The 23,650-nt window shown below is 44.2% G+C and overlaps 1 protein-coding gene across 2 annotated transcripts in view; it reads right to left on the bottom strand.

The window, feature by feature from the left end:
• Nucleotides 1–9,909: 9,909 nt before the first annotated feature.
• Nucleotides 9,910–23,650, bottom strand: part of DNAJB6 (DnaJ heat shock protein family (Hsp40) member B6) — a 59,035-nt gene continuing 45,294 nt past the window's right edge. The window contains exons 9-10 of one of the 2 annotated variants that reach the window (XM_065666801.1): nucleotides 19,342–19,548; nucleotides 9,910–11,486 (exon numbers count right to left, since the gene is read on the bottom strand). In XM_065666801.1, the coding sequence (XP_065522873.1) occupies nucleotides 11,404–11,486; nucleotides 19,342–19,548 (290 nt within the window). In that variant the 3' untranslated portion in view covers nucleotides 9,910–11,403. Of the gene's footprint in view, nucleotides 11,487–19,182; nucleotides 19,549–23,650 lie in introns of those variants that run through there. The other variant, XM_065666800.1, reaches the window with a different exon arrangement.

Consider the following 23,650-nt stretch of genomic DNA (forward strand, 5'->3'; position numbering starts at 1 on the left):
GCCACATAAGCACACAGAAATATGTCCTCTGCAAAGTGGGACAGCAGGAAGAGCTGCACCTGCAGTAAGGACATCCATGTGACAAAAATCCCAGACAAAAGGAGAGAGCTTGATACAAAAAGTACGGTATTTAGTTTAAATTAATCTTCAAAGTACAGAAATACAGCTGTGTCCTGGGGCTCTAATTTTAGATAAGGAAACAAAACTGTGGAGTCCCTTTGACAGCTCTATATCCAACTCTTGCAAGTCTAAGAAATAAATGACACTAAAGTCCCTTTAACAATAGTGTAATTATATTTATCAAAGTATAATTACAGCCACCCTGGCAGCTGTATTTATGCTGTTTTATCCACTGAAACCCATTCTTTGTCACTAACTCAGCACAAACCCTATGTTTAGTCCTGGCCAGACGTGGTCCTACCTGTGTAAAAGCACTGGAACCAGACAGGCAGTTGCATAGAAGAGGCTGCTGTTTGAGGAACTGAGTAAACTGAAGTACCTTCTGTAAGGGATGATGCCTAAAAGAGATAATTAATTCCAGTTGTGCCTGGATGTTTCTCTATGAGATACACTTGGGTTTGCCATGAGATCATAACTTCAATGCAGGCATCATTAAGTGAAATTATATGGCCCCATATAACGTAGCAGATCAGATTTTCGTAATATTCTCCTCTTGACCATAAAACAAAGAAGTTCCACTGAGGAGACCCAAATCAGGCTTAGCTCACCCCAGTGTTGGCATTACCTGAACATAAACTCAGAGGCCTGAGAAATGAAAGCTCTGTGGAAGGATATTCAGAAAACTGATGATTCCACTGTTGTAAGACTGATAAACAGCAATTCCAGTTTGCTTCAGCTTCTTAGCTGCTAAGTACAGTATCCATCCCCTTGGTCTAAGCAAAGTGGTTGAAAATATCCAGAAGGGTGCTTAAGGTACATATATATATGAGTAGGTGCTCATGCATATTTACCTCTATGGAGAAAGAAACAACTTTCAGGTGTTCACTTCATCTTGAGCAGGAGTCAGCCCCAAAGCAGAGCAAGAAGGCTAGCAGGAAGGGACAGTAAACCATCTACAAAATAAAACTTAGCTGAAATAAAACTGGCTTTTCAAAACTAATGATCAACCTCTTCCCATCTGATGTACCTGCATCCTAAGTTACTTAACAAAAATCTCCTGATCTGAGCAGCTCAGTTCTATACAAAGAAATAATTTGGGCTGTGTGTCTTTGGCCCTTTGTGCAGGATTAATAGCTGTGTATTCCGTATTATGTGTCCAAATATGCAGATGCACCTTTTTGGACACAGGACTGCTTTTGCAAAGTTACTGGTAAAAGAGCTGTCCCCTTATGCAGTGCATTGTAGGACAGAATCATTTGCTGAGGTTACATTTGATTCCTAAGAGGTGAAAATCTCCACCCCAGACTGGAATCACTTGGGTGGCTTTCCAACATCTGGTGGTCTGGGGCATCGCAGCTCTCCCAGAGCATCCATGCTTGAAGGTGTGGGTCCCTCATGCCCAGCTGAGGTGACCCACCACTCTGCTGCCCTGGGGGTGTGCCTGCTCTTCCTTGGCATGGGAGATGCAACTACAAAGAAGAGCTCAGGGTTTAGCTTCAACTGTAATTGCTCGCAGTGATGATGATATATGCACTCAGTGAGACGAAATGCTTTGCCTGTGCAAATACACAGGAACTGTAGTTTCTGGAGAGCTGAGGGGACTTGGAGTCACGTCAATTTTTAACTAAAAAAGAGTAAATCCAAACTGATGAGGAAGTCCTTTAGTTCCTTTGACCTAAGAGAGGCACAGAAAGTGTCCCCAGATAGGTAAGCTCTTTGTTTACTTGTTCTTCCAAGACATTTTCAGCATGGGCCTTAGGGGAATAGGGCCCACACCTGTGCGGTGTAGGAGCAGAGGTGGCCCACAATGGCCAAGGCCAACTGGTAGGCAGCGGAGAAGTGGCTACAAAAGAGAAAGAACAAACACAAAGGACCCCCCAGACATCTCTAAGTAATGCCTTGCACAGCTCTCAGGTGATGTGGTTCTGCTTCCTTGCAGTTAAATTGGACCATTGTTTGCTATCAATATTGTGGGATTTTAATAATAAATCCTCAGTTCTGACCATCACCTCTCCAGCGAGTGAAGTGATAGCAGGTGCTCAGCGGTTAGCTTTCCCCTTCCTCCTCCCCCCATCTTCTCCAGCATCCACAACTTCCCTGACAGAGTGCCTAACTTCACACCTACAAACTGCTTTCCACATAGACATCAAACTCATAAAAAGAAACCAGACGTTTTCCTTAACATAATCATCTAGAAAAAAATCTTAATAAAAGCTGAGATTAAAAAATAGGTATTACAAATTACTCCACAGGACTAGACAAACAGCCTTCACACTCCAAAGGTAAAAGCCTTATTTCAACAAAGCAAGCACTCTGACAGCAAGACGCAGACCAGTATCGATTGCTCCTCCCATAAATCACATTTATTTTCCAAATAATGGGAAGATTCATTGTTTTCTGTCAAGCAGCGTCACCTGGTAATAGGAGGCAGTCAAAGCAACAGTAATTTTCACACCATAAAAACAATATCAAGCCTGTTCACTGAGTAGGATGAATGTTATTGATTAGGGGAAAAACAGACCTATAAAAACAGGAGACAAAAGCAAAGAAATTAAGTAATGATGTATCTGGTGTGCAATGAAAGGTCCATTAACATTTCCATTATTCAGCTTCCCTCCCCAGTGCCTCCTCTGAAGCATTACAACCCTGCTCAGAAACCTCCTCAAACCAGGGCTGCAAGGGGTTAATGGTGTGAGACTAGCACTTAAAGAAGGGGAGTTCAAACCATAGCATAAAAATGAAGGGAAAGGTCCTACCCTGGTCTCTGCTTATTGACACAGCAAAAACCCCAGAGCATTTCACCGAATCGACTTTTCCTGCTGTAGAAAGACGTAGGGCTCAAGGGACAGGCACTGCCGAAGAGTCACAGTCAGGAGCAGCCATCGAGCTGTGGGAGAGGAGACATGCATATCTGCCCCATATCTGTCCCCTGTGTGAAGGGCTAGGAGCTACAGGCCCATCCCCCAGTCCACTCATAGTCAGAATTAATACAAGAAAAACTGAACATATAAATCCTTATTCTCAAAACTCACCTAAACTTTACAAAGAAAAACCTTCAATACCTCTCTTCTACCGTCACCATACATACCATCATCATGTATACCAGATACCGCCAGACTGCCCAGCAGGAGGCAAAGCAGGTCTTACCAGACCAGTGGTGGAGAGGAACTCCACCAATTCCATCACCCACATCCCACAGACACAATCTCATACCCAGGAATGCTGCAATGTCCTGAAGGGTCCTGTGTATTTCTTACTGACCACCAGTAATGCAGCCAGCAGCGATGGAAATGAAAAGCCTACTCTGAAAACCCTTTAAGCTTTCCTGCCTGTGCCTAGGCATCTGTCACTCTCTGGATTAAACTGAGAAGCATAGGGTCAGTTTCTAACCTCCTGACTTTCCAGATCATGCCTTCATATTCTCAGTTCTACAGCAGCAACACGCGATGGCATCATCACCCTCTTCTAGTCAATGCCAGCAGAAAATAGCCCTAAAATAAAGGCAATCTCACGAACTTTCCTCTCTGCCAAGACAGACAATGTCTTGATGACTGGAGGTTTTGAGCAAGGTTAACCCTTGCTAACAAGAGACTGATGACTTTTCTGGGTGAAAAAGAGATTCTGAAGGCAGCTCATTGCTTGCAACTTAAACAAAACATTGCTAAACCACAGACCCAAACCTACCTGCTAACTAGCCTAGGAAAAACTTAGTAATCTCTGCATGAAGCAGCAGCTGTTTCATAATTGGGCTGGTAGAAACACCTATAGGTCTCTAGCTTTCTCAGCTGACACATCACAATAAAACATGATATGAGGTGACTCATTACCGTCGTGTTCTATCACATCCCATCTCCTAATGCAACCGGAGACTTGCATTACAAGAGCTGAATAATATTTTCCTACATATTCATGAAAGAAAAATCTGTGGTTTCAAGGGAAGTCATTTTGTTGATTAAAACCCGACACCACCAGACCTGAATCCTGCTGAGAATGAAGAGGCTGTGGGTTCAGATGCACCCAAAACAACCCTTCCTGCAAACCATAGCAGGGCTATCTCCTGAAGCAGGGGCACGGTGAGCAGAGGTTACCCGTCACTCGAGCCTGCATCTGCACTCAGATCAAAAACCTGTCGACCAAATTGCATTTAAAGTGGAGCTGCAAACCCAGATTCATTCTGAGTTTTGACAGATCCTGGCACAACCATTTTGGAAGGGGAGGGAAGTGGATCAATGGGCCCATTTTGACTTTGCACTTAAAGAACCAGTGCTTGATGTCCTGCACCCTCTGGATCCTCCCTACCACTGAAAAAATCAGGTAAACGGATGTGTCCTCATAACTAGCTCCCCAGACATATAATATTTCCCAGATGATGTCAGGGACCCTAAGACCCAGTAAGTGAACACTTGCATTCAGCAGTCCCCGCACAAGAGATGCTGAGGGAAACAGGGAAAATCACAGCCCAGATTGCTACAGATGGGAAGTATCATCTGCGTACTGGACAAGAGGTTGGAAGTGGAAAAGCTGCCAAGGGCAGTGCTGTGGAAATAAGGGGTGCATGGAGTCACGCTGCCCACATCTCCAGCACTGTTTGCAGGAATGTGTTACACCAAGACCGGATGTGTCTTCCAAAGGTTACTGGACCCGTCCCCCTGGTTGACAGGCACCATACAGCCGGTGCTGGCTTTCCATGGGAGCAGGCGAACTGGCAGTGGCCACACCAGGCACTTGTGACAATGAAGCACTTACTCCAGCGCTGCCAACCTGCCAGCCAAGCAGTTACAGGCAGTTAATGCTTGCAGCCTGAGGAACAGCGAGTGGTTGCAGGAGCTGTGCCTGAGTCAGAAGGTGAACGTCCTGTCAGCTGCCAGGGAATGCCCTGTGACGCGCTTTCGGCTGAGGGGGTGGGAATGAGGATGAAGGTGTTGGGACCATGCTCTGGAGATACCATCGCTGCCATGAGCTCATGTGTTCTCATTCCAGAGCCTGTGAGAGCCTGGTGAGACTGAGGGCATCAGAGCCAGGTCTCAAGCGCTGGTCTGCTCTTCCTGCATCCCAGGCTTTGCGTGGCCTTTTTCTGTCGGGCTGATAGTGGGGTATTAGGAAGGTGACAAAGTGCTCATCATGATCATCTGGATGGTCATCACAATTTATAGAGCTGAGCAACAGCCACTGTTTAACAAGCTTTCCTGACCTAGCTGAGAGGGCCCCAAAGGTAGGAAAAGGCTTTTCTGCAAGGAATGGTTCGATATGCTGGACATCTTGAGCCATAAAATAGCTAACCAAAGGCTGGCATGAGGCAAAATGTGCCAAATTGTGAGTGGCTATAAAAAGGTGAATGAGGGTGTAGTGTTCGGGGTCTCTACCAACATCAGAATGGAGAAGGGGAGGAAAACAAAGGAAGCCATAAAAGAGAGGTTTAAAACACAGGAGTTATCCCATTACCCAGTGGAGTCAGATGAGGGATCCCTTGCCATAGGACCTATTGATCAGTTTTCTAGGCTAAGAGGCAATTGAGTGGAAAAAAATCCCAACACCCTGGGCAACAGAAAGACCATTTCTGGATCCAGGAGCCTCAGAGGAACAGAGCACTGCAGCTGGGAAAACATTTTGGTGAGGTGTAATTACATGCTTAGCCTGTTCCTGTGCTCTCCCTTAGGCATCCACTATTAGTCACTATCAAAGACAGGACAGTGGGCCAGGTAGCTGACAAATCACTTTTATGGGTATAGAGCGTGACTCACAGCACTGAGAAGGCCCTAGTGCTGGTTACCTCCTCGCCTTGAATCCCAAAGCAGTAAAACCAACGCTGTCACAACACTACCATTATGACAGGTTGTGGCTTGCATCTGCTGCCATGATCAAGTTATGCACCTTTGGTGAGTGTCCCTTCCAGGTGCCGTGGGAAGCATTTGCTTGGTGCATCTTAACATCTGAGAGCTCCTGCCCTTCCTCAGCTCTGAGTGTGCAGTCTATGAAAGAAGCTTCAAACTATCTCTTGATCTTACACAGCGATACACAACCAGCATTGCTCAGCTTAACATATTAAACCATCCAAAGCTGTCACATGCTGGGGCTCCAAAAATCAGCAGAAACATATATTTCATCAGTTTTAACCTAATACCTTTAAGAGGTGCATTTGTTTATTGGCATTGGTGTGCTCTGCCATTTTGCACTGTTAGCTTGCCTCTTCAAAGTCAAACACGGAGGCGTTTTTCTGAAATCAAAGCATTCAGACTCATTACGAGAGCGTGTATTTTGCTCTCCCGTACTTCTTGCTTTTTTGGGTTGGTTTTGCAGTGACGACATGAGGCCTCCTGGAAGAGGCAGAGGCAAAGTCTCAGATACTTGACATGACATGCCAAATGACATGAGCAGTCTCTGCTTGTTGTGACAAGAGCAGCAAGGTAGCCTACCGCCCACTTGGAAATGTCATCTCAGGTCACCTCAGCCACTTAGGAAGTGGCCACTTCTCTCACTATCAGTAGTTAACAGCTGGTGGTTAAGAGGGCACCAACAAGGTACTTAACAAAGCTGACAGTTCCCAACACCTCTCCTAACCCTTTTTAGCTACAACTTGTGAGAAGTCATGCTGTGCTGACACAGCAGCTGAATAGATCCTGGTTTCAAACATGGACATTTATTAAAATTGAGATCTGTGTGTGGCTTTAACTGTTTTAATTCTCATCAGTGGAGAGAAAAATTGCCTTGCCTGGAGTTTTCAGTGCTACAGGCAGCAGTGAGTAAAGTTTTGCAAACAGCAATGTCTCTTAAACCAGATTCCAACTTGCTCACTGGGAGGAGGAGAATTAAATATACCTAATCATAGGCAACTGTACCACCACCACTATCCCCATCAATATGTGAGCTGCAGGGGGATGAGGTGCTCCCCAGTCAACGTAACGTGTGAAAGCACTAAAATGTGAGCTAAGTTTAAATATAAAGGATTAGGACTGCACATGAAGGAAGATGAATGAGACATAAAATGCAAGGACTAACCTGTGCATCCCAGAATAAACAGACCTGTGCAAATAGCATGTAAAACAAAGGGGGAAAAAACAGAAATAAATACATTTCTGTATGGGCAGAATAAAACAACGACATTCAATATAGTAACAAGCTAATCCCCCCACTTGGTAGGTGAGAGAAGTTTGGTAGCACATGTCTAGGAACATTCCTGAAGAACAAGTGGGTACGAGTCACACATTTCAGACGTGGTTGGCAGTTTAGAACTTCCCTAATGGTAATGGGCATATTTTCTGGATATCTGACTCTCCTCTTTTCAAAAGAAGCATCTTATTAGTGTGTTATTTCAACAAATACATACAAAAGCTCATGAGATAGTTCTGAAATCTGGGGGAAAAGCAAGTTTCTGTAAAGGCAGCCATGCTGCCAGAGAAAAACAACTTTGCGTTACCTCCAGAAGTAGGCTTTGCAGGTCTGCAAGCTGCCCACAAAGGCGGGCAGTAGCATGGAGCAAAGACTGGGCAAAACCTCGAACAATACATTTTTAACATTTTGACACCTACACACTCTGAGATCATTTATTTAAGACCAAAGTCCTGCCAAGTCTTAGCTCAAAGACCAGGAAAAAGGGTGGAAACCCCACCGAATCAAAGCATTTTCATTGTGGCAGCTTCCAAGTGAGGAGAAGGAACCCTTATCTGTTGGTATTTTGTTTGTGATTGTGTCCCCCTGTCTTGAGATATAACTATTTTGTTTTCGGTGTATCATTTTAATTATGCTGTTACTCAACTGCCCTCTATCCCAATAGCTTTATTTTCTCATGGGATGTAGTTTGGGTCTCTGAGCCCGGGTGTTTGCTCTGAAAAGAAGCGTTTTGCAATACAGTTTAGAAGTCACATCAGGTCTGTATTTAAATTATAGCTCTGTTTCTGTCCTCAGCTCTTCCACAGAAGTGTTGTAGGATGGTCAGGAATCTTTCCCCAGCTTTCACAATACGTTTATTCACAGCCACTCTTGGGCCAGCATCATCTGTTATCAGTTGAGGTGTCTCACACCCACCTGCATTTTTCCTACCCAAACACATACTTTAAGCAACCATATCATCTTGAAGCCTTCACCTTTGCCAGATGGATGCACTGAGACACAAGACCTCACATACATGCCTACTCATACATATGTGGCAGACATGGCGCCATGTCCAGGCTGTCCCGCAAGCAGCATAGCCATGTGAGCACAGTCCTACACCCAGGCTGACCAGGGGAAAAAAAATAGGCTTCCAGATCCAAAAATACCATTCCAGAAATGAGTGTGGGCAGCTCACGCATAGGTGTATAAAAAAGAAATGATACATTTCTCCTTGAGTTTTTGATATGCTGTAATTTTGTAATGTCAGGCATTGTTCTTCTGACACTGGTTTCTATCAGCTTCATGACAGAAGTTCAGTGCTGCTCATAAGCCCTACCTTAAGTTACACTCTTCAGAAACCCACCTCTTCAAACACACACAAGTATATGAATACGATACAATTCACTTTATACTGCATTTCTATTTGGTCTTCTAGAACTTCTTTTTCCCTCCCTAATGGACGATTATCAGACATACACAATTCACAGTTTGACTTAAGACAAACAACTTCCCGAACTTCAATCTGGAAGGCTTGTTGTCATTATAGATGAACCACATTTCCTTGGTATGTTAATATTTAAATGTGTGGACATGGGGAATGAACTGTAACCCATTATTACAGTTACTTATTTTCTTTTCTTGGATTTTATAAATATCAAGTTTATTTGCTAGTAAAATAAATTAATTTCTCCATTGTATGCTCTATTTGCAACAAAATTATTTCTACCATGCCATTTGCTTCACAGTGCTCAGTTAAAGCAGTCACCCTTCAGTTAAAATCCACACATAATCAGGCTGAGGAGGAACGAACTAGGCTCAATGGTCATAGGCTCTCATTTCTTAATTTCTGGGCAAGCTTGGGCAGATTCTAGGTAGTTATAGGAAAAATTATGCCCGTGGTTCCCTTCTTTGAGGACTCACTCTGTGTTTCCCAGGAGCTTCTCGCCACAATAGCCCAGCTGCAAGCACACGAGCAGCTTTCTGGTGGGATAAGAATGCCTTTGGCAAGACAGGCTTCCTCACTAATTTAGAGCCTACCTTTAGGTCTCCTACCTAATTAATGCTCTATCCTCTTCCTTCAGGCCTAACACAGGGATCAGGGTCAAGGAGATATTTATGTACATAATCCCAGTCTGTTCTAACTCTTCAAGGCACATTCCTGGGCTGGAGCCACTCTGTCCTGTGACGCAAGGCTGCTCACAACACAGGGATAGCCTGGGGAGACCAGCCCTGTGCTGGTGTCACCTCTCCCTTCTCACACCTCTCCTGTTTTTCCAAAGCATGGCCCATTTTCCCATACTTTTAGGAGCACTAAATTTAAAATTAGCAAATGTACTATGAAGGACTGCTCCCATAGTGCAGAAAGCATACTAAATGAGCAGCTGTTCAAAGTATTGTGTATTATCTAGGATGAATATTCCTCGTAAGGCAAATGTGCAAGCTCTGCTTGAGGCATATGTTCCTTACAGTAATGTTCTCCAGCCAGAAAGAACTCTCTTTTTCCAGTATCAGCCGTTTGACACCAGGACTTCTTGACTTCCCCATGGATTTAGCAAAAGGAAAAACTTGGTACGCCCGCGGGCATTTTGTGAATGCAAACTCGCTGCCTTTTACTTACAGCATGGACTCTGATTGAAACTAAACATGAACAACTGATGCCAGCTGTAGTCTACATACAGTACAGCACAAGAGGACAAAGTATAAAGGAGAATTTTCTTTATTTTTAAATATTAGTAACACTGCACAAAACAAAAAAGTGGTACTTAAGTGACAGAAGATCAGTACTCAGTCATATTTCATATTAACCATAATTTAAACACCCTAAGAGTTCATGTACGGTTATATGTTTGCACAGGGTTACATTGGGTAACATAAGCAATTTGAAGCTAAACTATTCAGATACCAGAGACACCAGAATTTGTTATACCATGCTAGAATGCAGACTTGATTTTTCTGTTTAGCTGCTTCTTTACGCTATTGTGTGCATTCCAACATCTTTCAAATGTTAGGAAGAGTGAGTTTCTGCAGGAACTGTGGACTTTCAATATAATTGTGATACATCAACATATTGGCAAAGGGAAGACAAAAGAAACAAAACAAAACCATAAGCTGCTAACTCCTACCGGGAGGTTAAAAAAGGAGGCAACATACTGACAAGAAACATGCAGGTAAATGCTTAAGGCAGCGGAACGGCTCTGCACAAACTAAAAGGTTAAAAGAAGCAATGTGTCATGCACATGAGACAAGTATGGGAAGCAAGGAAGTAATCTTGCCAGCAAATACATATTTCTTTTAAAATTAAAACATCTTTTCAAGCTAAAAAGAAATTAGCCCTACAATAAAAGTGATGCAAAATGCTTTCATACACGAAGGTATGAGTTCCTTGCAGAAACGACTTGATAAAATCTTACACGGATGCTGAAAACGTTTGTTATCTAAAACCTACTCAGCAGATACAAAGAGTTTTAAAGTAACACTTAGGTCATTTGTCTCTAGGTTCTGAAAATAAACTTTTAAACTAAGGAATGATTTCACTAAATGATTCATTGGGAGTCAACTATGCTTAAGGAAATCAGTAGGAGTGGTTACAGGAGACCATCATTACACTAACTTTCTTAAAATCCGAACAGAACCTCATGGTACAATTTAAAATGAAGGAACATTTTAATAGGGACAAACCTTTGCTGCCCAGCTTGGTGGGGGGGAAATAATCACTGTAAAAGTAACTTACTAAGCTTGCATAAATCACCCTATAAGAGCTCATGTCTCCATCCCATTCCCAATGACATGAGTGAATAGGACTCTTCTTTCAACAGGCCTGATGTTGATGCAGAGTAACCAAACAAACAGGCATTTACACAACCCTTTGTATCCTAACAAGACAAACACTAGACTAGAGTCATTTTAGTCCCAGGGAAGGAAGAGGTAAGAAATTCTCTAACGCTTCCAATTTTCAAACGTATCACACTTCTAACCAAGATAAGCCTCGTTCAAACTCCCTAACCTGACTGGCAAGAAAGCCGCTCCGTGAAACTAACAAGAATAACATAGTGCAATTTTAGTACAGTTTTAAACATGAGTCACATTCTTGCTAGCAGTGTGAACAATCAAAAAATATACACAAAAGAGGTGTGCTCCAATGTAACATTAAGTTGTCATTATTATAAAGGTATTGGCATAGCAGAGAAGTCCATTTTAGTAACTCCCTTTGGTTGACTTCTTCTTCTTCTGGTCCTCTCTCTGCTTCTGCTTCCTCCTCTTGCTGCCTTCTTTGTATCCTGAAGGAAACATGGCTCGTAAAACACTATTCACAGCATTCATGGACTTTTCCCTCTAGCAAAAGCAGATGTTCTCTGAATGGTTTAGTGAATTCTAAAGAAAAGGTCTGACTTTCTAACATGTTTTGGTTTTTTAAATGATGATTTCTACTATATCCCCAGTTCTATTATATCCCTTCCATAGGGCAGAAAGAAAATACTGTCAACCTTTGAAGTTTGAAAAGATCTGGAGAACTTTCAAAAGACTTCAAAGCCATTCAGGAAAAGCTTCAAAATTAGAGCACATGCAAACCCAGAATAATTTTCAGAACAGAAGTAATAAATAACGCTTATAAAGCGGGAACTATTTAAGTACTGGCAATTCCTGCTCACGGTACTCAGAGTTACCACGGTATTTGCATTTTCATTTTAAGACTAGGGAATGCCAAGAATCCTGAGTAAATAAGATGCTCAGTGTTTACCAATATGCATTTTATATACACATAGCCTGCTCATGCTTAACTATGCACCATAGGTTATATGCTACTGCAGATCCAATGGCGCATGGAAGCATTGAGCAACTATTTGCTACAGGTCCAGCAGACACAAGTCTCCCACCATGCAGTCATCATCCCAGTGTTCCCCACCTTTAAAGATGAGCAAAACCAGCTCTTGCTCTGCATGACTTCCCCCAAGCAACTTGCAGACTTGCATGGACAGTGAACTGTGCAGAGCCAACACCACATCTGCCCAAGTGCACTCAAATCTAACCTCAAAGCTAGTAAACATTTCCCTCAGGCAATCGTTCTGTGGTGCCCTGAGACAGCTGGAGGGGTCCTTCAGCTCAGCAGTGCTCTGCGCTGGGAGATGGCACGGCCCGGTGAACAGGACCAGCACGGACCAGAGGAGCCCCTGCAAGCCAGCTGGGTGGCAAGGCTGGGAGTCATAAGAACAGCCCAGGCAGGGCCCAGCTCCACCTGTCTGGGGATCTCTTTCCCCCTCCAGTCTGCCTGAAGGCAGGCAGGCAGAGATGACCCCGAGGGAGCCATGTCAGCATTGCCTAAAGAGACCTGGCTCTCCATCAATTTAGCACCAATAGTAAAATTAAGATGGGAAAAGGAAGTGGTGAGAGGTCAGAGGAGTACGAAGCCACACTGTGGCCGAAGTTCGCTCCTAATCAGAGCTCCTCCCAAGTGCAGTTAAACGTTGTGCCCACAGCAGAACCTCAGGTCTTTGGTTTAAGACTTGGGGAGAACCATGAGATAGTCTTCAGGCTAAAATCACTTGAGATATTACAAGAAGCTTGTGTGTTAGAGGAAACTCACGCCCCTTCATAGCACAGAGAACCTGTTCCTAGGTTATCATTCTAGCTCCTACGCTGGATCAACAGCATGACTTCAACTTTTGCAATCATCTGAGTCAAGAAGCAGGATATTTACTTAGAAATTCTGCCATGAGTGATTAGCCTGAGCAAAGTTAGAGTGGAAACCAGCTGTATTGTTTAAGGAAGAGAAAAACTGGCAGTGCTTTGCAGAATTGCAGATGACTGTTATCGCTGCACCCTGCTACCCTCCTGAGCTACAATCCTGCCCCAGGGACACTGTGTGAGCATCTCCTGATTGAAAACTCCATCCATGAAGTTTACTTCAATGTGAGCCCCTCGGTCACTCACACAGTGTCAAAAATAGGATCCCTTGGCATTTAATTTACTGCTGTAAGGCACAGATCCCAGAAGGGCTCAAGCGCCTCTTTGCTTTCCCACAAAGCCCAATGGAGGCGGAAGAGACATGCTGACTCCTGCAAATCAGTCATTGAGAGATGTTATTCAAAGCATTTTTCCCTTTACTGGAGGGAAAAACAGCATCATATCGGCTGATCAGAACTAGTTCATGTAATAACTATGAAACATTAACATTTGGGGAAGTATCATTAAACCCTAACAGGTTATTAGCTTCATAACTTTCTCATTTTTCATTCTCAAAACACTGTCAGTATTTCTAAAAGGCTCCCACATCCAGGCACGATTACATCTGATACTGCTATTTATATCACAATCCTTCATTTTTTTTTTCCCCCAACAGTCCATTTTCTTCAAGTGTTTGAGATTCTGAAAGCAATTCCAGCAACTCTTCCTTAAAAATACTGTGAGTCAATGTAAATTATGACTCGAAATGAATGCCACATAATTCATTGTCTTATAAACGAAACAACCCAAATGTTAAAATAATGTGGTATGAAGATATTCAGGCATTTGACAACACGGTCTCCTACCAGCCACCAGAATGATAAGGGTGAAAAGTGGAAATCTTTCAAGTGTTATCACTGACACACAGAAACAGATTGGCCAAAGCAGGAGATAACGCACAAATACAGAGTATTCCTCAAGAGAAAACTGCCAGGTCTTTTCAGCTCTGAGCCTGCTGTGATAAATAATTTCACTCTCGACCATTTCCTTTTCTACCCCCACCTAAGAAGAAAGGATAGGTCAAACTTTGCCAGGCTTTCAGCTCCATTGATGCAATGCTGGGTGATAACAGCTACAAACCTGATCCAAGCAAGTGAAGCAGCTCCTAACAGAAATAAAACTGCACACTAAAGATGTAACCCTTTGCTACTCCTTTCACTTGAACACTTCAGCCAGCACTCATTAAAAGCCCATTTAGCTGCCTTGGTTACAAGACTAGCACCAAAGTCACAAGAGAACAAAATCTGCTATTTGATTAATCTGCAGTGATTCTGTGTCCTGGCGAGTTGCCAGCATCACCAAGTGGTCATAGAAACAACAGTTCTGGCCTTGAATAAGGGCTTTTCGGATTCCCACCCTTAAAAGCAATTGTTAGCAATCTGCACTCTAGAAATGCATTACAGCATGGAGAGAGAATGGGTTGCTGGGAGCTTCCCCAAGCTTTGACATTAGGAAAACAGATTCACCCAGATGCGGGTATATACCACCCTAACTCGGTAAGTTCTTGCTTTAGTCAGCTGCCACGAGCAGCTATGAATGAAGCAAGAATCTACGCCATTTGGAATTACACCTGATTTATTTACAACCAGGACAATTCTTGTCCACAACAAACAGCACTGGCTGACGTGCTCTTTCCATTTCAGCCCCTTCTCTTCTCCTTCTGGAAGAGCCTAAAGGAGCTATTCCAGCTTTCATAAAGATGCTGAAGGATGAATCCAACTTCCAACAATGCTTAGTAGCAACATCTTCAACCCCTCCTCAAGGACCAAAAACAAGCAGGGAAGCCTCTCTGCTGTGTCCCAGATTGACATTCCTACTTCTCTGCCATCTGCACCTCCCAAAGTCACAGGTTGGTTCAGTCACTGACTATGAAACTTGTCACATTCTTGGGCGGCAACTACAAAGTGAGGTGTACACATCAAGTGATTGATCCAAAGGGACAAGTGTCCTACCCAACCCATCTGTGGTATCCTACTTCTTCCTGCTCTGCCTGACATCTGCCTGCCCTACCAGGATGCAGAGAGCAGCCATGGGTCTGCTCCACCTTCCTTCTGCCGGCACAGAAGAGCATAGGAGTCAGCAGAAGGAAACAAGGTGTTCAGTCATGACCAGTGATTAACAGGCAGTACTGCTGCTTCTTGACCTACATCCATCAGTAAGATAGGCCTTGGCCTGATTTTTATAGGTCTCCTGCAAAGGTGAAGACTTCAGAGGAGTTTCTTTCCACTTTCAGGCTCTGAAGCACTGAGATCGAGGTGGGAGGGATTCATGCTTTCTGCTCAAGTCCATGAGAAAATGGTTTTTGAGATCTACTATTTGCTCAGATTGTGGTCAGTCTTTCGCCCGTCTTTAAACCATGAAAGAAGCCATAGCTCCAACATGCACAAAGCTTTAGCAGGGCAGCGGGCCATGTACAAGTTGGGCTCTGTAGTGTTTTCCAATTTGTTGCTCTTAGAAAGATCTCTCTAGTTAGAACAATCAGTTGTTCTTTCAAAGGTAGCTAGCTTACTTCCGGGTTGCAGCCACCATCTGTTATTTAGATGAGCCATACTTTCATATGCCATTATAAAAATTCACCCCAAATCACAGCTCTAGTATAATTTTATGTGTGACTCAATTTACAATTACAGCTTTACACTTTCACATTCCCTCCTTTCTGTTGGAGCCACTGCCCAACGCAGACCACAGTCTGACCTACTAATTCTCTCCCCACATCCATAGCTCCTGGCCCATGCCACAGAGCATCACAGAGAGAGAGCCTGCCTTTATATACAGGCCTGAGGTGACAAAACATCCCACCCCGACTAGGTATGCTGCTCCACTGTTTAATTATCCCCACTGTTAAATCCAAGGAGCGAGTTCTCCAGTTTCACTGGCCAACCCAGTGATGTAATTCCAATCTCAATGTGTTAGGGGACTGAAAAACTTCAGCCAGCTTACTGGGGCCTGCCTTCATGCTTGCTCACCATACTATTTTCGATACCTATTTTGCCTAGAATTGCTACAAAAGCATACCAAGCCAGGTGCAACCTACTTGCTTGCCATTAAGGTAATACTATTACTGAATAGAGTCCAAGGTTTTACTCCCACATGGCAAGCAAAAGCTTGCAAGGCTATGCAGCCTTGGAAGCCGTTCATGGGCAACCCAGCTACCTTCTACAGGAAGCAAATGGGTAATGGGACACTCTTGTACTAGCAGCCAAAAACCATGCGTGAAGGCAGCTCTGGCTAAGCCAAGGAATAACCAGCCAGCCTCCAAAACCAGCCAGTCTTCCAACCCTCTGCCACGGAAAAGCATGGCTGTTATCCTGTCCCATGGCACACAGCTACCAACAGGGGATATGGAACAAAGGCAGAGTGAGCTCCCTCCCATCCGCACCTCCAGCATTCCTCACGCATTAGATTTACACAGAAAACAGTGGCTTTGCTTTCCTTTCTTTTCCATTACATGCCTGAATACAAGTATGTGAGGGAATTATAAAGTAATTAGTTTGGATAACCAAGCATATAGATTTTACTAGTTAGTAAAGGGTAATTCAGGAAAGCAAATGCCGGTAAAAAGAACGGAGACTGCATTAAAGATGAAATAAACTAAGTACAAATGACTCAACTTTCCAGCAGAGGAATCCATGCCAGGAAAGGATCAAGATTAGTTAAGCTTGTTCTTTTAAAGTGGTTTCTTCTTCAGAGATGCCAGTGAATAAAAATGCAGCAAAAATGAATTATTAATGGTGTAAGTTCTAGGTTAATGCCAGCTATTTGATTCAAAAGGAAGAGAAAACCTTGCAATATTATCTTCCAAATAACAATCTTCATATCACGTGTTTCTCAGTATTTTAACAATTAAACATTTCAACCATTCTTGCTAGATAAAGGTCAAATCTCTCAAACCCAGAGAAGCAGTATTTTAGGGATAGTTACCACTACCTCTACTACTAATGGGCTGCAACCCCCAGGTCTGTTGGCATTAATACCACTTTGACACAGCTTGGGTACCACCAGTCAGTCATACATCATACTGTCAGGAAGCATGTTATTTGCAGTATCTGAATTCTTATTAAAAATTACTTGTTTGGAGCTAGAGAGCTGTTTGGAGATATGCAGTGACTTCAGAGCATAATCAGCTTTATTCTGAAAAGTCCCTTACGAAACCAGGAACAGTATGAAACTCAGAGCAGTTGCCACTAAAACACAGTGTTAGATGAAGAATCAAATTAAACCCTATTTTTTCTACTAAATATCAGCTGTAATGCCTGGAAATCCTGACTAAGGAGAAGATTCATCTCACCTCTGGATATTGGTTGCCAGTCTAAACAAGTTGGCCACCCTTTCTCCTTGGGCACTAGAGAGAGTTGGCCACTTCCAGAGGCATTCCACCACACATTCAAGATGAAACCTATCCCTTTTTCCTTCATTGAAATTTGCTACATTTGCTACTTGCAAATTAAAACTGAAACATTCCCACTCTTAGAGCTGCAAAAAGAAAACCATTTCACTGCAGTTGAATCATTAACATCTGAGGATTTGCTTGAAGTGCCCTAGCCGGGACAACGTCTAAAACTGCCTCACTATCTCGCTGCCAAAGGCCACACACCAGTGGTAACAAAACAGTCAGATTTGAGGTGGAACAGTGCCCGTTTTGAGGCCATTGAACTTAACTGTTTTCCACTGAATCGAGTGGGCTTTGGACCAAGGCAGAAAAAGATGCTATTCTTTCCCAGTGCTGGCCTGTGTAAGCACAGCAGCTGTTGCAGTGATCAATGAGAAGCCAAGCGGGAGCACGTAAATGGTCTATGTAATTACAGCGCTGTGCTGGTGAAGCCTGCTTCCTGGGCAAGGCAGTCAGCAGAAGTGAACACCCATGAAGGAGAACGGCGTTACTGGACAGGGCTCGTGCACAAACTTCCCAGGGAGGGATTAAGACACTCACGTAGGGTTTTACGACTGACTCGACCAGTCCTTCAGCAGCCCTGTCCATCAGAGGAACAGCCGGCAACATATTTAAAGCAACAGTAAAATCTTAGTCTTATTGCAATCAAGTTTTCAGCCTGAATCTTTTACAGCAATTCACAATCTACTGGCAGAAGAGAGGGTTTTGTGATTGCACAAATACTTCTAGAAATTCATTTTAATTGCAAACTTGTGCGTCTCAGAGCAGAAATAGATTCACAGCAAAAAAGTCCTCAGCAATCTGAAAAATTGCTCCAAAATTTGCAAGGTGCACGTCAAACCCAGGTGCTCTTTGGGAACATAGTGATGTATTGTTATGATTGTAGAGAACCTCAAGCCTCCAAATGCAGAGCCAAGGGTTTGTTTTGCTGGCTAGATACAGGAGACAAAACCTGCAAGCCTAGCATGGGAGATTTCGGGATATCAGCCCAGAGGCTACATTCAGGCTTCTGCAGAGGAATCTTAAATTTTTTCTTTTCTTTTTTTCTTAATAAAAGATTCAACTGAGATACCCATAAAGAGACAAAACTTCCACCAACTGATGAGGAAGACATTGATCTAAATGCCTCTATTTTTATAAGCTGTCATCCCACATGATATCTTTAGGTCTTCCATACAGAAGACAGCATTACATTTAAAGGCTCAAACACAGCAGAAGTTGGTACAGCACTGGCAGTGTGTCAGTACACATTTTGGGGTACACTGCATGTTTTTCCATGCACTGTGTTTACCCTGAGGAGCCTCATATGCTCGCACTTCCCAGCACTTCACCTAATCCATCATCACTATTGAGAATGGCCCTTGATTTGGGCATCCAAGTAGAAGGGCATCTTCACGTTTCAGAAAAACCTGTCCTGGCAGTCCTGGATGATCTCTGACCACAGGTTCAAATTAAGTAGTTATGAGGACTCTGTTGTCCAAGATTGCCTCTGGACTGTATTGCTAAAACATTACAGACAGGGAATATATCAAAGGACTAATTACTTCCAAAACTAACTGGGACACTCGCCGTGCTTCCGCATTCACCTGAACGGTCTCAGCCTTCTCTACAGGGATTCAGGTGCCTAAAATTGCAGCTTCCAGAAATAATATCAAGTTGCTGAACTTCGCCTTCAACAAAGAAGCCAAGCACAATTTAAGTAAATGAATGTGTAAAGTACTGTGATCAGTTAGTCTCTAAAAGGCCTTCACTTTTAAGAACTAAGAGCATAGGCACTTCAGCAGCATAAAGGTATTTGCCTCAGATCCCTGAGTATCCCAGGGTGTTTGTGAATCTAGACTAAATTCAAGAGCAGAGCTAAATGCAGGATGAAGGCACACAGGCTGCTGTTTATTATCTACCGGGAAGCTAACATTAGGTCAACACACAGCAACAACCCCTTGCTTGACTTTTTGCCTTTGGCTTTTGACTAGCTGGTGGGTCTTTATCTGTGCGTTTCTCATCAACATGCTTGTGCACACCTGATAAATAAAAAGGGGTCTCCAAGCTGCTTGTAACTCGGCTTCTATCTTGTTCTTCCACCTCATCACTATTATAATGATAGGCGTATCTGGGGGAACTGGCAGGCTTGTGAGACTTCAGCAGGCGAGGGTTGGTTGGCTGGAAAGGCAGGGCTTGTTGTCCTCTCCGTCTGCACTCCTCAGCAAAGGCTTCTTCATCTGCCTCACCTGAAAGAGCAAAGAGTGCAAGAAAAGTGAGCAGCACCCAAAACGCTTATGTTTAGCCTGAAAAAAATCAAAACTGGGCTGGAAATTGGGTGTCACAAAACTACTGCCTCGGCTGTGGTCGGCTCACAGACAGTCCTGTCTATATGCCAGTGGGGGGTGTCTGGAGCTCTATCAGTGGCCTTTCACCACAGGGAAGCCACCCAAAAGTCAGCTAGATATGACAACTCAGGGACCATTGTCTCCTTTTCCCCCAGGAGCAGGGTGATATAGCTGAGCACATGGCCTTGGATAGTATTTTTGTCCTGTGCAGAGATTGTCATCTCATCCCACCTCACCTGGACTGTCTGCCTAGGAAGGGTTGGCCCTCCTCAAGGACAAGTTATAGGGAAAGGAGGGAGAAATACCCAGGCTGGCTACAGGGATAGTGGGAGAAGAACAAAGCCAATGTGGGTTCAGAGGGGCTGGATGTTGGATATCCACATCTGGAAGGATGGTAGAGAAGTGTGAAGGACCACATGAAGATGGGAATTGCACTGAAGATGCAAGATGTAAGCCCAGTCCAGAGAGCAAGGCCGGCACGCACAACAGCGAATGAACACAATGGAAATAAAAACCTAATGTTTGTAAAACCATGAGAGATGAGTTACTCCCGTCATACTCATGCCGTTGTGCAGATGACACTTTCCTTTGCTGCAGAGACTCTAACAGTACCAACTCTGTGAAGCAGAGAAATCAGCTACCATAACACAAAAAAACCCCAGCACAACCGCACATTGAAATGCAAACAGTCAGACAACACATAAAAAAAGCCAACCAAAGGCATTCAACATGGAAAATAAGGGGTAAAAACCAAAAAAAGCAAAGTGAGAAGAAAGGTGTGTACCACATTCGTCTCTTAAAGGCTTCTTAAAGTTTCATTAATTCAATTACTTAAGTACTTTTAATAGAGCTGATGAAATACGGCGTCATTCTATTTGCATCAAAAGTGGTGTGTCACATTCTGGAAGTTTTTCCTGGGATGTGCCCCACATCAGCTGCTTAGAAAGGGGTGTGTGCTCTCAGCTAATGCGTGTGCTCTTAATTCATGGCTGGAAAATGCTTTGAAGATGGAAAAGACACCACGTATGCAGTGAGGAACAAGAGCAATAATACGCACTTTGTTGGGTGCACTAAACCACCACCACTTTCAAACAAACCAGGTTGCGTTGTCTTCACCTTGTAATCATACATGGGGAGATGCTTCGGAGGGCAGGAAGAAAAGGAGGCAAGGTATGTTTAAAAAGACATTTCACAGTGCAATGCAGCACCCAAGGCCTCGGGGGAGGACTCCAAGACAGGCCTCACATTGCTCCGCTGTGTGTTTGACCACCTGATGTGCAGGGACATTATGCAGAGAACCCTTCTTTCTGGGTGATTAAATGTCCGTTCCTCCCCCAACGCTCACACTTTTCTACACTGGAGTCTCCTGCACTTCCAAAGGCCCAAGCAAACAACACAAGAACGCACGTGATGGCAACACCAAGGATGTGCGTGTTTAGACACCGCCTGCCTGCATCGTACCAATGTAAAGCTTTCTCTGGGTGTGCAGTTCCCCTTGCAGAAGGGGGAGGCGTGCAGGACAGCTTTATTCCCCTTGCATGGGGCTCAGCCCTTCAGCTACAAGAGGTGGCGACCAAGGGAAAGCTCAGAAAACAACAGGTACAGAATTGCCACCATTTCCCCATAAGAGGCCACAGGATTTTACACGCTGTGCAGACAGAACTCAAGCATGTATCAGTCTGGTAACACCAGGTCTATGAAAACAAAGCCTATAACAAGCCAGGAATTAAAAACCAGCACGGGAAACCAATGTACACCAGTTGCACATACAGACACCAGTCAAGAGAGTTCACTTCCCAACCAATTATAGTGCACCAGAAACAGGAGATCCCTCCCCTTCCACGGAAACACAACCTGCACGGCTTTCTGATGTGCAAAGTCTTGCTTGATGTGTTTAAAATTCGTATTGGCAAGCAGATGCAGGAATGAGAAATGTGCTGTGGATGTCTTCAAAGCTCTGTGCATGTGCTCGCGTGTGCGTGCATCGCAGAGGCACCTCAATCAGACACACTAGTGCTAGTGCAACAGTACTGGACTCAGGGAAATAGCATCCCTTTGGAAGTTTATCTTCAGCCTTTTCCTTCTAGGCTCCCTACCTTTCTGTCATCAAGGATTTGTAATCAGAATTTTTGCCAAGCTGAGCTGACCTGTTATACTGCAAGGAAGTTTCCCCTTAAGCTGCCATCAGCATTACTCTGCTGCTCGGGGTGAAAGCATTGCACACCGGAGGGGCTGCACCGTTATGCCACTAAACACAGCGCAACGGAAGTCAAGTACTTCACTTACTTTGAATTGACCACAAAGTTAGCCAGTTTTCCCCCAGAAGAGTAATTTGTGTTCCCTATTTCTGGGCTGCCCATGCCAGCCCCCACCTGTGCTTCACCTACAGTGAAGCCCTGGGGAGATGCAGAGCTGCTGTCCACCACTACACAGGCAGCACATTTCGCTGCCGAACCACAGAATGGTTTGGGTTGGAAGGGACCTTTGTAAGTCATCAAGTCCAACCACCCCTAGAACCGGCAGGGACACCTCCCACTAGACCAGGTTGCTCAGAGCTCCATCCCACCTGACCTTGAACACTGCCAGGGATGGGGCAGCCACAGCTTCTCTGGGCAACCTGCACCAGTGTCTCATCACCCTCATCATAAAAAGATTCTTCCTTGTATCTAGTCTGAATCTGGTTTCTTTCAGTTCAAAGACGTTAGTCTGTGTTCTATAGCTACAGGCCCTGCCAAAAAGTCTGTCTCTTTCTTATAAGCCCCCTTTAAGTATTGAGCCAGACTGAATAAAACTAGCTATACCAATTGCAAATAGAAGACTCGAAAAGAATTTACTCTAGTAAAGGTCAGCCACACAGGGCATCACCACCACCAAGTGCTTAAACATTGCTGGAGCTTTGTCAGCAGTGATGTTTGCCCTGGAAATGGCTTTTAGGAAGACAGCTTGTGTGCAGGGGGGCCCATAGCTGAGTTCAGAGCTGGAATATCCACTGGAGAAGCAGCTTCCAGGGATGCTCCAGCTTTAAACAGCCCTCGGTTCCCCTCACAGCTCCTTCTCCTGTGCCTCCGAGCCAGCACTCCCACGTGAGTGCCTGTGCAGCAGCGCCATGAACCCAGGCAGGGGACGGGACTGACCCAAGTTAAAAATAACACTCTTTCTGCGAGCTTATTTTTAACCCAGCTCAGTGCCTGGATCCAGCTCATCCTGCAGCTGCCCCAGCTGGGGCAGGGAAGGGGGCAATTACTGGGGGCTGCTGGAACCAGCATCCAGATTACAGCGCTAACCAAAAGCTCTTACTCTGCTAATGCAAGTAATAATTACAAACCTTGCAGCTATTTCACTTGCAAAACCGGTTTGGGGAAGTCGCATTTCTAAGGATTAATTCTGAAAATGGGGGATTACTGGTGACGTTTAAAAACAATAATTAAAGTCTGGGGTTCTGGTGCATCAGCTCCTCCTAAATGAAAAGCAGCTTCTGGGGAAAAAGAAATCAGACATGAGCTGTAGCGTCCTAAAAAGCTGCATCAGGACCAAAACCTACCGTCTGCTCCAAGCAAGAGGGGCCAAAAGATAATTGTCACAGCAAAGTGCTGCTGTATGTAAGGGGAAAATATGGATCCTTCAAACTGTAATTAACCAGTAGAGGGCAATATTGCCTATCATGAGGGTCAATGTTATCAGGAAAGTCACAGCCAACATGTATTTACTCAGTAATACATCGATCTTGTACGTCTAAGGCAAGCCCCGAGTACAATTCTTGGACTAGGTGGGTGCTTGAGGGGAGCTGCCAGCTAAACCAAGGGGTCCATGTGTGCTCCTGGGAAATGGAGCTAACACAGGAATAACAGCACTAAGGCAGAGGGTATTCCAGGTGAGGTGGGACAGGTAAGGCACGGAGCACTCCCCCAAAACAGGGGCTAGCATTGCTATCTTGTGTCACATTTAAATAACATTCACGTACATCCTGGAGTTGACCTGCAATCCTACCAGGAATCAGCACTAA

The sequence above is a fragment of the Lathamus discolor genome, chromosome 2 (genome assembly GCF_037157495.1).
Source record: "Lathamus discolor isolate bLatDis1 chromosome 2, bLatDis1.hap1, whole genome shotgun sequence".
NCBI lineage: Eukaryota > Metazoa > Chordata > Aves > Psittaciformes > Psittacidae > Lathamus > Lathamus discolor.